General features: G+C 35.2%; 1 protein-coding gene and 1 non-coding gene across 3 annotated transcripts in view; one reads left to right on the top strand and one right to left on the bottom strand.

The window, feature by feature from the left end:
• Positions 1 to 17,042, bottom strand: part of LIN9 (lin-9 DREAM MuvB core complex component) — a 102,668-nt gene that overhangs the window by 23,759 nt on the left and 61,867 nt on the right. For both annotated transcript variants that reach the window (XM_059905444.1, XM_059905438.1), the window contains exons 9-11: positions 15,591 to 15,710; positions 14,631 to 14,732; positions 10,731 to 10,811 (exon numbers count right to left, since the gene is read on the bottom strand). In XM_059905444.1, coding sequence (XP_059761427.1) covers positions 10,731 to 10,811; positions 14,631 to 14,732; positions 15,591 to 15,710 — 303 coding nt within the window. The remainder of the gene's footprint in view (positions 1 to 10,730; positions 10,812 to 14,630; positions 14,733 to 15,590; positions 15,711 to 17,042) is intronic.
• Positions 3,561 to 3,633, top strand: TRNAE-CUC (transfer RNA glutamic acid (anticodon CUC)). Its single transcript has one exon. It is a non-coding gene; the product is annotated as a tRNA-Glu (tRNA).

Here is a 17,042-nt window from a genome sequence, read left to right as displayed (position 1 = left end):
AATTTTGTCAAAAGCTTTTTCTGCATCTATTGAGATGATCATACGGTTTTTATTCTTCAATTTGTTAATATGGTGCACATTGACTGATTTGCATATATTGAAGAATCCTTGCATCCCTGGGATAAATCCCACTTGATCATGGTGTATCATCCTTTTAATGTGTTGCTGGATTCTGTTTGCTAGTATTTTGTTGAGGATTTTTGCATCTATATTCATGAGTGATATTGGTCTGTAATTTTCTTTTTTTGTAGTATCTTTGTCTGGTTTCGGTATCAGGGTGATGGTGGCCTCATGGAATGAGTTTGGGAGTGCTCCTTCCTCTGCAATTTTTTGGAAGAGTTTGAGAAGGATGGGTGTTAGCTCTTCTCTAAACGTTTGATAGAATTCACCTGTGAAGCCATCTGGTCCTGGACTTTTGTTTGTTGGAAGATTTTTAATCACAGTTTGAATTTCATTACTTGTGATTGGTCTGTTCATATTTTGTTTCTTCCTGGTTCAGTCTTGGAAGGTTATACCTTTCTAAGAATTTGTCCATTTCTTCCAGGTTGTCCATTTTATTGGCATAGAGTTGCCTGTAGTAGTCTCTTAGGATGCTTTGTATTTCTGCAGCATCTGTTGTGACTTCTCCTTTTTCATTTCTAATTTTATTGATTTGAGTGCTCTCTCTCTTTTTCTTGATGAGTCTGGCTAATGGTTTATCAATTTTGTTTATCTTCTCAAAGAACCAGCTTTTAGTTTTATTAATCTTTGCTATTGTGTTCTTTGTTTCTATTTCATTTATTTCTGCTCTGATCTTTATGATTTCTTTCCTTCTGCTAACTTTGGGTTTTGTTTGTTCTTCTTTCTCTAGTTCCTTTAGGTGTAAGGTTAGATTGTTTATTTGAGATTTTTCTTGTTTCTTGAGGTAGGCTTGTAGAGCTATAAACTTCCCTCTTAGAAGTGCTTTTGCTGCATCCCATAGGTTTTGGATCGTCGTGTTTTCATTGTCATTTGTCTCTAGGTATTCTTTGATTTCCTCTTTGATTTCTTCAGTGATCTTTTGGTTATTTAGTAACGTATTGTTTAGCCTCCATGTGTTTGTGTTTTTTACGTTTTTTTTCCCTGTAACTGATTTCAAATCTCATAGCATTGTGGTCAGAAAAGATGCTTGATATGAATTCAATTTTCTTAAATTTACTGAGGCTTGATTTGTGACCCAAGATGTGATCTATCCTGGAGAATGTTCCGTGCACACTTGAGAAGTGTAATCTGCTGTTTTGGGATGGAATGTCCTACAAATATCAATTAAATCTATCTGGTCTATTGTGTCATTTAAAGCTTCTGTTTCCTTATTTATTTTCATTTTGGATGATCTGTCCATTGGTGTAAGTGAGGTGTTAAAGTCCCCCACTATTATTGTGTTACTGTCGATTTCCTCTTTTATAGCTGTTAGCAGTTGCCTTATGTATTGAGGTGCTCCTATGTTGGGTGCATATATATTTATAATTGTTATATCTTCTTCTTTGATTGATCCCTTGATCATTATGTAGTGTCCTTCCTTGTCTCTTGTAACGTTCTTTATTTTAAAGTCTATTTTATCTGATATGAGTATAGCTACTCCAGCTTTCTTTTGATTTCCATTTGCATGGAATATCTTTTTCCATCCCCTCACTTTCAGTCTGTATGTGTCTGAAGTGGGTCTCTTGTAGACAGCATATAAATGGGTCTTGTTTTTGTATCCATTCAGCAAGCCTGTGTCTTTTGGTTGGAGCATTTAATCCATTCACGTTTAAGGTAATTATCGATATGTATGTTCCTATGACCACTTTCTTAATTGTTTTGGGTTTGTTTTTGTAGGTCCATTTCTTCTGTTGTGTTTCCCACTTAGAGAAGTTCCTTTAGCATTTGTTGTAGAGCTGGTTTGGTGGTGCTGAATTCTCTTAGCTTTTGCTTGTCTGTAAAGCTTTTGATTTCTCCATAGAATCTGAAGGAGATCCTTGCCAGGTAGAGTAATCTTGGTTGTAGGTTCTTCCCTTTCATCACTTTAAGTATATCATGCCACTCCCTTCTGGCTTGTAGAGTTTCTGCTGAGAAATCAGCTGTTAACCTTATGGGAGTTCCCTTGTATGCTATTTGTCGTTTTTCCCTTGCTGCTTTCAATAATTTTTCTTTGTCTTTAATTTTTGCCACTTTGATTACTATGTGTCTCGGTGTGTTTCTCCTTGGATTTATCCTGTATGGGACTCTCTGCGCTTCCTGGACTTGGGTGGCTATTTCCTTTCCCATGTTAGGGAAGTTTTCGACTATAATCTCTTGAAATATTTTCTCTGGTCCTTTCTCTCTCTCTTCTCCTTCTGGGACCCCTATAATGCGAATGTTGTTGCATTTAATGTTGTCCCAGAGGTCTCTTAGGCTGTCTTCATTTCTTTTCATTCTTTTTTCTTTATTCTGTTTCACAGCAGTGAATTCCACCATTCTGTCTTCCAGGTCACTTATCCGTTCTTCTGCCTCAGGTATTCTGCTATTGATTCCTTCTAGTGTAGTTTTCATTTCAGTTATTGTATTGTTCATCTCTGTTTGTTTGTTCTTTAATTCTTCTAGGTCTTTGTTAAACACTTCTTGCATCTTCTCGATCTTTGCCTCCATTCTTTTTCCGAGGTCCTGGATCATGTTCACTATCATTATTCTTAATTCTTTTTCTGGAAGGTTGCCTATCTCCACTTCATTTAGTTGTTTTTCTGGGGTTTTATCTTGTTCCTTCATCTGGTACATAGCTCTCTGCCTTTTCATCTTGTCTATCTTTCTGTGAATGTGGTTTTTGTTCCACAGGCTGCTGGATTGTAGTTCTTGCTTCTGCTCTCTGCCCTCTGGTGGATGAGGCTATCTAAGAGGCTTGTGCAAGTTTCCTGATGGGAGGGACTGGTGGTGGGTAGAGCTGACTCCATGAATTTATCTTACAAATAGACACAAACAAATGCACAAAACTATACAGACAAGGACATTTACTGTAGCAGTATTGTAGTATAATCATGGAAGTAACTCAAATATCCAGTAATAGATTATTTAAATTATGGTATAATACAGAAATTTTAAGAGACTGAGATAAGTTAATATATAATGATATAATTTCATTTTTGTTAGAAAATAATTTTCAAAGCAACTCAGAAACAGACTCTGCCCTGTCAGGGTGGCAATGGCCACTGAGCAGGGAGGAAGTTCTGCCTCTCCCTCTGCACAGGCTCTAGCTCCTCCAACAGCAGTCACACCTCCTATCAAGGTGACAGTGGCCAGCACACCCTCAGGGAAGATGTGGCTGTCATCCACATAAAATTCAGCCTTCACACCAAAGACACTGGGTACATGCCGTCTACAAAGGGACACTCCCACATAAAAACACCCCTTCAAGACCACAAGAGATAACTGTTTCACCCAAATTCACAGAGACAGAGAAAGTAAAATGAAAAGGCAAAGGAACTACTCTCAATTGAAAAAGCAAGAGAAAACCCCTGAAAAAAAAAATAATGAAACAGAGATAATCAGTCTATCAGAGAATGAATTAAAAATTTTGGTAATATGGGAATTCCCTGGTGGTCCAGTGGTTAGGACTTGGCATTCTCAGTGCCAGGGGCCCGGGTTCGATCCCTGGTCAGGGAACTAAGATCCCACAAGCATGGGATCTTAGTTCCCGTGGTGTGGCCAAAAAAAAAAAAAAAAAAAATTTGGTAATAAAAATGCTAACTGAATTAAGAAAGAGAAATGATCTTTAAGCACAGATCATTTTAACAAGGAACTAGAAACTATAAATAAGACCCAATCAAAAATAGGTAATTCAATTCCTGAGATAAAAGCACTCTAGAAGCAATGAATAGCAGACTAAATGACATAAGTACACATAAGTGATCTGGAAGACAGAATAATGGAAATCACCCAATCAGAACAGCAGACAGAAAGACAAATGAAGATAAACCAAAAAAACCAAACCAAACAAACAAAGAACAAAAAAACCAAAAGCAACATGTGAGATCTTTGGGATAATATAAAATGTGCCAACATTCACGTTATGGGGGTTTCAGAAGGAGAAGATAGAGAGAAACTGTATTTAAAGAAATTATGGCTGGAAATTTCCCAAATCTAAAGAAGTAAACAGATACCCAGGTACAGGAAGCACATAGGGCCCCAAACAAGGTGAACCGAAACAGACCCACACCAAGACATATCATAATTAAAATGGCAAAAGTTAAACATAAATAGAGAATTCTAAAGGCAGCAAGAGAAAAACAGAGTCATATACAAGGGAATGTCTAAAAGCCTATCAACTGATTTCTCTGCAGAAATTCTGCAGGCCAGAAGGGAGTGGCATGATATATTCAAAGTCCTAACAGGGAAAAACCTGCAACCTAGGATACTCTACCCATCAAGATTATCATTTAGAATAGAAGGAGAGATAAAGAATTTCTCAGAGAAGCAAAAACTAAAAGAATTCACCAATACTAAACCTAGCCTAAAAGAAATGTTGGAGGGTCTTCTCTAAATGGAAGAGAAGTAACAATCTATAGGAAAAGGGAAATCCCAATAGAAAAGGCAAATATATAGTAAGGATTGAAGATCACTTAAATAAGACAGTACCTAGATTAAAAAAAAATTATAAAAGCAACTATAACTGCAATAAACAGTAAAGGGATAAGCGTGAATGTAAAATATGAGATCAAAAAAAACAACATATGAAGGGGAATTCCCTGGTGGTCCAGTGGTTAGGACTCAGTGCTCTCACTGCCAGGGCCTCAGGTTTGATCCCTGGTCAGGGTACTAAGATCCCACAACCCATGCAGTGTGTGTGGGGGGGAAAAAAAAAAGTATATATATATATATATATATATATATATATATATATATATGAAGGAGGGGAGTGAAAACTGTAGAACTTTTTAGAATGTGTTTGAACTTAAATGATTATCAGTTTAAAGTAGACATCATTATAGGTCAACATATATGAACCCCATTGTAACTACAAATCAAAAACCTACAGTAACTACATACACAAAAACCGAAAAGAAAGGAACTCAAGCGTACTAAAAAAGAAAATCATCAAACCACTACGGGAGAAACAAAAAGAAGAAATGAATGAAGAAGAACTACAAAAACAACTGGAAAACAAGGATTAAAATGGCAATGAGTACATACCTATCAATAATTACTTTAAATGCCAATGGACTAAACGCTCCAAAAGACAGGGTGGTTGACTGGATAAAAAAAACAAAACCCTTCAATAAACTGCCTAATAGACTCACTTCAGGGTAAAAGACACATACAGACTGAAAGTGAGTGGATAAAAAAAACATTTCATGCAAACGAAAATGACAAGAAAGCAGGGGTAGCAATACTCATATCAGACAAAATAGACTTTGAAAGAAAGGTTATAACAAAAGGTAGCAAAGGGCATTATATAATGATAAAGGGATCAAAACAAGACAGGATATAACATTTGTTAACATACATGCACCTAATATAGGCACACCTAAATATATAAAGCAAATATTAACAGACATAAAGGGAGAAATTGACAAAAATATAATAACAGTAGGGGACTTTAACACCCCATTTACATCGATGGACAGATAATCCAGACAGAAACTCAACAGGGAAACAGTAGTCTTAACTGACACATTAGACCAGTTGGACTTAATTGATAGCTACAGGAAATTACATCCAAAAATAGCAGAATACACACACATTCTTTCAAGGGCACATGGAACGTTCTCCAGGATAGATCACATACTAGGTCACAAAACAAGTCTCAAGAAATGTAAGAGGACAGAAATTATATCAAGCATTTCTCCCAAGCACAACAGTATGAAACTATAAAAACTCCAGAAAGAAAACCAGGAAAGAACAAACACAGTGAGACTAAACAATATGCTACTAAAAAAAAAAAAAAAAAAAAAAGTGTCAATGATGAAATCAAAAAGGAAATTAGAAAATACCTCAGGACAAATGAAAATGGAAACACAATTTTCCAAAATCTATGGGATGCAGCAAAAATAGTTCTAAGAGAGAAGTTCAGTGATATATAGGCCTTCCTCAAGAATAAGAAAAATCTCAAATAAACAACCTAACCTACCATCTAAAAGAAATAGAAAAAGAAAAACAAAGTCCAAAGTCAGCAGAAGGAAGGAAATAATAAAGATCAGAGAGAATAAATAGAATAGAGACCAAAAAATCAATAGAGAAGATCAATGAAACCAAGACCTGGTTATTTAAAAAGACAAATAAAATTGATAAACTTTAGCCAGGCTCTCATGAAGAAGAAAAGAGAGAAGACCCAAATAAACACAATACTACAGAGAAACAAACAAACAAAATGACAGAGAATACTATGAAAAGTTATATGCCAACAAACTGGATAACCTAGAAGACATGGACAAATTTCTAGAAACATACAGCTTGCCAAGACTGAGTCAAGAAGAAACAGATAATTTGAAGACCAATCACTAGGAGTGAAATTGAATCTACAATTAAAATACTCCCAGCAAACAAAAGTCCAGGTACAGACAATCAAACATGTAAGGAAGAACTTATACCTATCCTTCTCAAATTATTCCAAAAATCTGAAGAGGAGGGAACACTCCCAAATTCATTTTATGAGGCCACCATTACCCTGATACCAAAATCACACAAAGACTCTACAAAAAAGGAAAATTACAGGCCAATACCTTTGTTTAATAGAGATGCAAAAATCCTCAACAAAATATAAGCAAACCTAATCCAATGATGCATAAAACGGATCATACACCGTGATCAAGCTGGATTTATCCCAGGGTCACAAGGATGGTTCAACATACGCAAATTAGCCAGTGTGACACACCACTTTAACAAACAAAAAAAGATGAAAATCACATGATTATCTCAACAGACGCAGAAAATGCATTTGACAAATTCAACATCCATTCATGATAAAAATGTTCATCAAAGTGGGTACAGAGGGAACAAATCTCAACATAATAAAGGCCATTTATGACAAACCCACAGCCAACATAATACTCAACAGTGAAATGCTGAAAGCCTTCCCGCTAAATTCAGGAAATAATATTGGAAGTCCTAGACACAGCAATCAAAAACAAAAAGAAATAAAAGGTACCCAAATTGGAAGTGAAGAGCTAAAACTGTCGTTACCTGCAGATGACATGATACTCTGTAAAGAACCCTAAAGTCTAGGCCCAAAAACTATTAGAACTAATAGATGAATTCAGAAAGGTTGCAGGATACAAGACTAATATACAGAAATATTCTGCGGTTCTATATACTAATAATGAAATATCAGAAAGAGAAAGTAAAAAACAATCCTGTTTAAAATTGCATCAAAAACAAACAAACTCTAGGAATAAACTTCACCAAGGAGGTGAAAGACCTATACTCTGAAAACTATAAAACACTGAGGAAGATGATTCGAAGAAATGGAAAAATATTCCGTGCTATTGGGTTGGAAGAATTAACATTATTAAAATGGGCATACTAGCCAAATCAATCTACAGATTTAATGCAATCCCTATCAAAATACCTAGGACAATTATCACAGAACTAGAACAAATTATCCTAAAATTTATATGAAATCACAAAAGACCCTTAATTGCCAAAGCAATCCTGAGAAAAAGGAACAAAGCTGGATGTATAACCCTCCCAGACGTCACACTATACTAAACTATAGTAAGCAGAACAGCATGGTATTGGCACAAAAATAGACACATAGATCAATGGAACAGAATAGAGCCCAGAAATAAACCCATGCACCTGCGATAAATTAATCCACGACAAAAGAGGTAAGTCTATACAATGGAAAAAAGACAGTGTCTTCAACAAGTGGTGCTAGGAAAATGGACAGCCACATGTAAAACAGTAAGAGTAGAACATTCTCTTTCACACCATATACAAAAAAAACAAAACAAAAAAACCCCTCAAAACGGTTTAAATGTAAGCCCTGAAACCATAACACTCCTAGAAGAGAACAGAGGCAGAGCACTCTTTGACAGAAATTGTAGCAATATTTTCTTGGATCAGCCTCCTAAGGCAAAAGAAATAAGAGCAAAAATAAACAAATGGGGTCTAATTAAACTTAAAGCTTTTGCATAGCAAAAGAAACTATTGACAAAAGAAAAAGACAAACTATGGAATGGAAGAAAATATTGGCAAATGATGCAGCTGACAAGGGATTCACATCCAAAATATATGAACAGCTCATATAACTCAGTATCAAAAAAACAAGCAAACAATTCAATCCAAAAGTGGGCATAGGATCTGAATAGACATTTTCCCAAAGAAGACATGTAGATGGCTAACAGGCACATGAAAAGATGCTCAACATCACTAATTATTAGAGAAATGCAAATCAAAACCACAATGAGGTATCACATCACACCGGTCAGAATGGTTATCATCAAAAAGTCTACAAAAGACAAATGTTAGAGAGGATGTGGAGAAAAGGGAACCCTCATACACTGTTGGTGGGCATGTAAATTGGTGCAGTCACTATGGAGAACAGTATGGAGGTTCCTCAAAAAGCTAAAAATAGACTATCATATGATCCAGCAATTCCACTCCTGGGTATATATGCAGAAAAAATGAAAACACTGATTCAAAGAGATACATGCACCGCAATGTTCATAGCAGCACTATTTACAATAGCCAAGACATGGAAACAACGCAAGTGTCCAGCAACAGCTGACTGGTTTACAAAGATGTGTCATACACACACACACACACAAATAGAGTATTACTTGGTCATAAAAAACAATGAAAAAAACCCATTTGCAGAAACATGGATGGACCTAGAGAATGTTATGCTTAGTGAAATAAGTCAGACAGAGGAAGACAAATACTGTGTAATATCACTTATATGTGGAATCTAAAATGCAATACAAATGAATGTGTATGCAAAACAGAAATAGACTCACAGATATAGAAAACAAACTAGTGGTTACCAAAGGGGAGAGGAAAGCAGGAAGGGATAAATTAGGGGTATGGGATTAACAGATACAAATTATCATATAAAAAGTAGATAAGCAACAAGAATACACTGTATAGCACTGGGAATTATGCCCAGTATCTTGTAATAACCTATAACAGAATACAATCTGACAAAAATACTAAATCAATGTGCTGTATACCTGAAACTAAGACAAAACTGTAAATCAACTATACTTCAAAAAACAAAACAACATATGAAAGTATATGCATAGAAGAAGAAATCCATATGCTAAGCATAAAAACATATTTATACCATATACTAAACTAGTTTTACAGTATTTCAATTTTTATAATGGTAATTATTTCTAATCATAAATAAATTATAAAGTCTATCAAGCCAGTTAGATTTCTACAGAGATCCCACATGCCAAGGAGCCAAACCAACATCAAAACAGGTCTTTTTTAAAAAGTAGGTAACATTAACTAGGCTAAGGCAAGTCTAGTACTTTAAGGTGTGAAACCTAGATACAGGGAAAAGTCCTAGCTAGTGATATGAAAGTTAAATAATTTGATTACGCATCAAGGTGGAAGAGATGATAAAATGATCAGAGGAAATGTAGTGGGGAAGCATTGAAAAGGCATAGAATAAAGGGTAGAAGTAGAACTGATGGAAACCAAGATAAGAATTAGAGTCCAGTAGGAAAGAAGCAAACACATAGTATTTTTACATTTAGGATATATAATGGCAATATGTTATGGCTATTTTTTTTCAATCTTTGATAGCCTGTGTATCTGACAATACTAACTTTATATCATGCCTAAATGAGTTAAACTGGGACTAAGAAGCCTGTTCTGGTACCTGTACTACTAAACAGCAGCATAATCTTAGTCCAAAATCCCTTGACATCTTTGGTCTTCAGTTTTCAATTCCATAAAAATGATGGGTTCAAATTAGATAATTCAAAGTCATGTCCAGATTTTAAAAATCCATAATCCTAAAAGGACTGTTCCTCATTCAGTTAGGTGACTACTTGTCCAGCTATTTACCCACATCTACCCCTCACACCATTCCATACAAGAGATGACTAATGTTACGACAACTCCCTATTCCTGCATTCATGACAGACATTGGTAATTAGCTACAGCCCTTTGCCCCCAGGCCCAGTCACTGAGCTCTCCCTTACTTTCATACATCCTTGCAACCATTTTCAATCAACTGGAGATGGTACTTGAGATAAAATCTATTCACCATCCTATAAATCCATAAGCAAGTTATGACTTTCAATACAATTAAAAAATTTCCTTAGTATTTTCTACATTTTAAAAAACTCTGATAATTCTCTCCTATGAATAAAATTGACTCATATTTTTATACTCATTAGATTAATAAAATAGGATATAAGCTCTGTCAAGATAACCTGAAGATACCAGCCTATATATTTCCTGATTTATTTACTCTGAATCACTTTTAATAACCTCTGCTAATATGACTTCCTTAGTCAGAGGCACCAATGCTAGGAATTCTACACTCAAGCAAACTGTCAAAGAACCTAATATATATCCATTAATCCTATTCAATGGCATAAGGAGGTCTGGGGTAATGAACTGTATTGCATTGCTAATTTACTTAGCGTATGTTCAGTATAACAAGAGATAGCGAGAACAAATCAGGATTTAAAAATAACATTTATCTCAAGGTTTTCTTCCATAAAATATTTTAAAATCTTTAGATATAGAAGCTGCCCACCATTTTAAAATGAGACAAGCAAACAATGAAAAAAAAATATCCTTACCAGTTTTTCTGCTTCTGTGTTCATTTCCCTTAATTTCTTGATATGTTCCTTTTTAATCATGAGAATTTTTGATAATCTGGTCTATAGACAATGAAGAAGAGATGTTTTGGAATAAACACAGGCACTTAAGTATATCATGTAGATGTCAAATTTCTAAGTTTTCACCAAGATATTTTAGCAGATTTTAGTGTTTCCAATATAAATATAGCACAGACACTATTTTATAAGTCAGACTGGCTGAGAAGAAGATATTTTAAATTCCCCTGTAACCAGGATATGTCAAAATGATTAAGGAGTCAACCTGAATAAGCTTTCACTGGTCCAAAATGGAACAATGTGTGGACCAATCAGAATAATAACTACAGTTAACTGAAGCACAAATACATTAAAATCCATGAGTTCAGACTGATACTTAAAATTCACCATTGTTGGAGAATACTAGTGACCATACTCATAAACTGGAAAACAAAGACAAAGAGTCAAGCATTTATCCTGCCTATACTATACAAACTATGCCATTAGGTAACCAAATAATAGATTAGGGGAAGTTTTTCCTTATAGAACTATTACAGCTACTAAACAAAGAACAAGAATAGCACCATTTTGCAATCCTAATGAATGAATTGACCTAGGCATTGATAATTAGTACCAGCCAACATTATACAAAAAAAGAGATAAAATAATATGGGTATCCTATTAGAACACAAAACCACACATAAAAGTAGTCACATAAAAACAAGTACACCAATCAAATAAAAAACCCAAATCAAATCAAATCTTTATATTCAATAAGCAATTTACATGAAATATAAAAGACAAAAGAATATGTTGGATGTTATCACAAGGATTCAGTCAGCAAAATCCAGACTGTGGGAGACTCTATGGACAAATAACCTAGTTTCTTCAACAAATAAGTTAATGGGGAAAAAGTACAGTCAACATTTAAGAGACAACTGGAGAACTGGAATGCTGACTGGATATGTGATGATATTAAGACTTTTTGTTAACTTTTTAGATGTAATAATGATAATATAGTTATGTCTCTTAAAAAAAAAAAGGGCCCTTACCACTTAAAGATATATAACGAAATATTTACAGATAAATGATATGATGTCTGATTTCTCAAAACAGAGAAAGTGGGTGGGAGCATAGCTGAAACTGAACTGGCCAGGAGATGTTGATAACTGTTATAGCTAGATAATGGGTACCTAGAGGTGCATTATACAACTCTGTCTTCTTTTTTCTTTTTTAATTAATTAATTAATTAATTAATTTTATTTATTGCCTGTGTTGGGTCTTCGTTGCTGCGCACAGGCTTTCTCTAGCTGTGGCGAGTGGGGGCTACTCTTCGCTGCGGTGCGCAGGCTTCTCATTGCGGTGGCTTCTCTAGTTGCGGAGCATGGGCTCTAGGTGCGCGGGCTTCAGTAGTTGTGGGGCATGGGCTCAGTAGTTGTGGCTTGCGGGCTTTAGAGCACAGGCTCAGTAGTTGTGGCGCATGGGCTTAGTTGCTCTACGGCATGTGGGAATCTTCCTGGACCAGGGCTCGAACCTGTGTCCCCTGCATTGGCAGGTGGATTCTTAACCACTGCACCACCAGGGAAGTCCCCTGTTTGCTTTTATATGCATTAAATTTTTGATAATTAAAAAAAATCTAAAAACTTGACCTAAGTTGATACAGGCAGACGGAGGGCCGGGTGAGATATGTTACATAGTTATTAACACAGACCCTCATTAGTATGTCCAGAGCTGTGGACTGGTACCCTGTCTCTAGTTGTTGGGGTTTTATGGAAATTTGTGTGATTCTTCAGAGTTAGAAGCAGTAAAAGATGGGATGAAGGCAACAGTCTCCCTCCCATTTTCAGTTTTGTGTTTCTTGTTTTTTAAAAATTAATTAATTAATTAATTAATTTTGGCTGCCTTGGGTCTTCGTTGCTGTGCGTGGGCTTTCTCTAGTTGTGGCGAGCGGGGCTACCCTTTGTTGCGGTGCGCAGCCTTCTCACTGTGGTAGCTTCTCTTTGTTGCGGAGCACAGGCTCTAGGTGCTCAGGCTTCAGTAGTTGTGGCTCACGGGCTCAGTAGTTGTGGTTTGCGGGCTCTAGAGCACAGGCTCAGTAGTTGTGGCGCACAGGCTTAGCTGCTCCGCGGCATGTGGGATCTTCCCGGACCACGGCTCGAACCCGTGTCCCCTGCATTGGCAGGCGGACTCTTAACCACTGTGCCACCAGGGAAGTCCCTTCTTGCTTGTTTTTGATAGAAAATCATGCTGTTTCCTTTTCATTCTTTTCAAAACTGAGTCCTCTCTAACAAGTGGGCAGTCTTTTAGATTCCTCAAAATCCCTAACCCCAGGAAAGAAAAAGTTTCCTCACAAAGAAAACTCATTGTAAACTATGAATTATAAAAATTGCAAAAACATGATGATGTTTATTTTGTTATAAGAAAGAAAACAGTAACAGAAAAAGACAAAAACATATCTCACAGCTTAACAAGAGCAGATCTGAGTTTCATAAAACTTTACATATTACAAAAGACAAGTACATAAAAGGACTTTTATTTTTATCTGCTAGATAGCTTAAAATAATGAAAGCAGTGTTTTAACTAGGCTTTTACACGTAGATTTTGAAGTTAAAATTAAGCACTGCAAGCAAACATCTAAGCATCAATAAAAACATCAATACTTTAGAAGTAGCATACTAGTATTTAGCCTCTGACGCCCTCTGCTGGTGTATCGATGGATCTCTCTCTCTCTCTCTCTCTCTCTCTCTCTCTCTCCCCCTAGCCCCTCTCTCCCTCTCCCTGACCCCCTGTTCTTCCCTCCATCTCCCCCTACACACACTTGCCCAAATATGACATATTAGCTCTGTTTTTACTTCCACTATTTAAAAGAAAGAATTTCTTTAAAACACAAGTGTCCTATTTGTGAAAATGATAAGCCTTGTCTCTTTTCATATTTTTAACTTTTCATATAAAAATATCTTATCTACCTTTGGAAGTTAAAAGATGTAATTCTGTATTCCAAGGATAATTAACAACATACAACTAAGGAATAAAAAATGCTATACACATACACATAAATGATAATACTTTTCCTCAAAATAACATTAATTGTAAAAGGTAACCCTGTGAATATTTTAATGGATTACGCTATAAACATTTTTATTTATAAAGACTCTATCTATCCCAAGCCAAGTAGTTTTTCTTTTCAAACAAAAAGAAAAGAAACAAATCAAACATTATTAGACTATGGTTCAAACTAAATAAAAGAAAATAAAAAGAAAATAAAACATTAAATTACTGATAAAAAACCAAAATGAATAATTTATTTAATCTAATTTTCAAAATAAACAGCTCATTACATTCTTAAGAGTCAGGCTATTCAAGAAAATTGTTCTATATTATAATTCTATACTTGTTTCGATTTAGCCTTAGATTTCTTTGTGCCTAATCAATAAGTACTTAGCAAATGAATAGCTATTCCTAGTCTCAGAAAAGAAATAAAGTTTCTCCTAACCAGAGAGCTGGCCAACACACCACAATTGTTGAGGTGACTGATAATGGCAGGATGCACTGAGATTACTAAATAAAAACCTTTATACTTATAAAATTTATGAACAGTTAACCATTCAGTTTCACACAGCATATACTAGAAGGTTAGAGTCCTTAACACAGAAAAATAATAAGAACCAAACCCAAGAAAAGCCCAACAAAAATAGATCTCTAAGTCTTTTTTTGCTGTTATAACTTATTTTCAAGCTTGTTGGAAAATAACAGAGTTCTTAAAACCAACACAATGATTTTTAAAAGTATAAAAATATTTGGTCCTAGAAAAATTTTCAACTTTAATAACACAAAAGTCATTGAGTTTTTTTCATAAATAACCAAAATATTCAGAGCAATTCTTACCACTTGGATAAGGAACTCTACTGGAAAACCACCTAACGTTTCTGTGTCAGAGCCAGAAATTTTACTTCTCCAAGGTGACTGTCCTAATAAGGGGTCATTATCCTGTGGGAATAAAAGGGAATCATTTAACCATTGACTTTTCAAAAGGAAGTATCTATTTTTTTAATTTATTTATTTATTTATTTATTTTATTTATTGTCTGTGTTGGGTCTTCGTTGCTGCATGCAGGCTTTCTCTAGTTGCGGCGAGCGGGGGCTGCTCTTTGTTGCAGTGTGCAGGCTTCTCATTGCGGTGGCTTCTCTTGCTGCGGAGCACAGGCCCTAGGTGCACGGGCTTCAGTAGTTGCGGCACGCGCGCTCAGTAGTTGTGGCTCACCGGCTCTAGAGCACAGGCTCAGTAGTTGTGGCACATGGGCTTAGCTGCTCTGCGGAATGTGGGATCTTCCTGGACCAGGGAATGAACCTGCGTCCCCTGCATTGGCAGGTGGATTCTTAACCACTGTGCCACCAGGGAAGTCCCAGAAGTATCTTATTTTTTAAAAAATTTATTTTATTGAAGTACAGTTGATTTACAATGTTGTGCTAATTTCTGCTGTACAGCAAAGTGATTCAGTTATGCATATATATACTTTTTTTTTCATATTCTTTTCCATTACGGTTTATCACAGGATATTGAATATAGTTCTCTGTGCTATACAGTAGGAAGGAAGTATCTTATTCTTAAATAAAGAGCAAATTCTATTATAATTACTATTCTATTAAAAATCCTACAAAAAGGAAAATATTTCCAGAGTTGAAGCAACTATTTTATTTACTTTATTAACTTATTTAATATCTGACAACTCAAAATAATGTGGGCACCTCCTGAAGTTACTGTAATAGATGTGTATTTCATAAGAACATAGTTTACATTCATAATAATCATTTAAACTACTGGTGACATCTAAAAAATATTACTTACTGTAATTGGTGACTGGAGAGGAGGAGTATAATGTAACCGTGGTGGAGTCATAAAAAATCGAGAAGGTCGCTGTTTTTGTCCAAAGGCAGCAATAGGCATCGTCTCATGAGGCTCATTACTCTTTGGGAAAAGAAAATAGTCCCCAAAACTTGAAGAACTTTACCAATCATTTTAGCTTTATAATAGTCCTATTTTATCATAAAATATATTAACCTACAAAGATCAAAGGGCTAGAACTTAAGTCAGAGTATGGATACTACTCTGTTACTAAGAGGTTGAATTCATAAACCAGAAGAAAGTGATCTATTGAAAGAAAGGAAAGTGATCTATGGCCACCCGTGGTTGTCTCTGTGTTAAAGACTATCTGAATATTACCCACTGTAATTAAAGGCAATTCTTATCTGGCCAGGGAGAAATGTTTGGGTGATCTCATAAAGGAAATTACGTTAATGAAACAGAAAAGTAATTTTTCTTTTTTGAAATGGGAGGTTTAAAGATTTCCTCCTTTAATGAAAAAAATTAAGATTGGTATACCTTGCTCTATATTTAGTCCAAATTTCCTTTCTCTCCTACTCCTCTCTAAAAGTACATTTGATAAGGAAACCCTTACAATAAGCAGAGAGTCACAGTTTTTTTAAAAGTATAGATCAGAAAAAAAAGATTCTTCTATTTTTGCACTAAGGAGATAAAGTAATTTTGATTTTTAATTGTAAGTTCACAACCCTTAAAAATCAAGTTTATAACAAAGAAATGAAAAAAGGGGAGGCTAAATGTGAACAATTTAATTTCCATAATGCTTAGAGGCAAATAGTTTTGTTATAAAAAGTTCATTACTCATTAAAAAAAAACTATTAGAGTTATATTTATCCTTTATATTTTAACTTATTAGAAAGGTATATAATTTCCATGACATTGCTAAATCAAGCATAATCATGAAATAATGGTCCAGTAGTTTAATGGACTATATCAGAAGTTCAAAAGATGTGGATTCCAGTCTCAATAGGGCAAGAATCCAGCTTGAAAGCCTTGAATAAATTACCTAACATACTTATGTCTCAATTTCATCATGCAAAAAGTGGGGGTAATTAACAACCACCCTGCATATTCTGAGGATAAAATAGGAACATATAAAAATATATATTTTGAAGTGCAAGATGTTAACATACTTTTAAAGTCATTTTACAAGAGGACTATACCAACAGCTGAAATGAAAGTGTTGTGTAGCTTATTCCCCAAGATTATTTAGTCAAGAGTGATCAGTTGTGTCACACTAAATTTGGTAGAGGGATGCTAGCTTCTGGAAAACGTGGAAGACTTAAGTATAGTTCTGCTCCAGGAGTCTAGTAAGCAGGGCTGGAAACCCCTAAAGATCTCTTCCTCTGTGACTTGAAATCTTGATTCTATCGTAAATACAACCCCTAAGAAAACTCTACAAAACATATTTAATAGGCA

Source organism: Balaenoptera ricei, chromosome 1, assembly GCF_028023285.1.
Source record: "Balaenoptera ricei isolate mBalRic1 chromosome 1, mBalRic1.hap2, whole genome shotgun sequence".
Classification (NCBI taxonomy): domain Eukaryota; kingdom Metazoa; phylum Chordata; class Mammalia; order Artiodactyla; family Balaenopteridae; genus Balaenoptera; species Balaenoptera ricei.
This window is presented reverse-complemented; position numbering and strand designations above follow the sequence as displayed.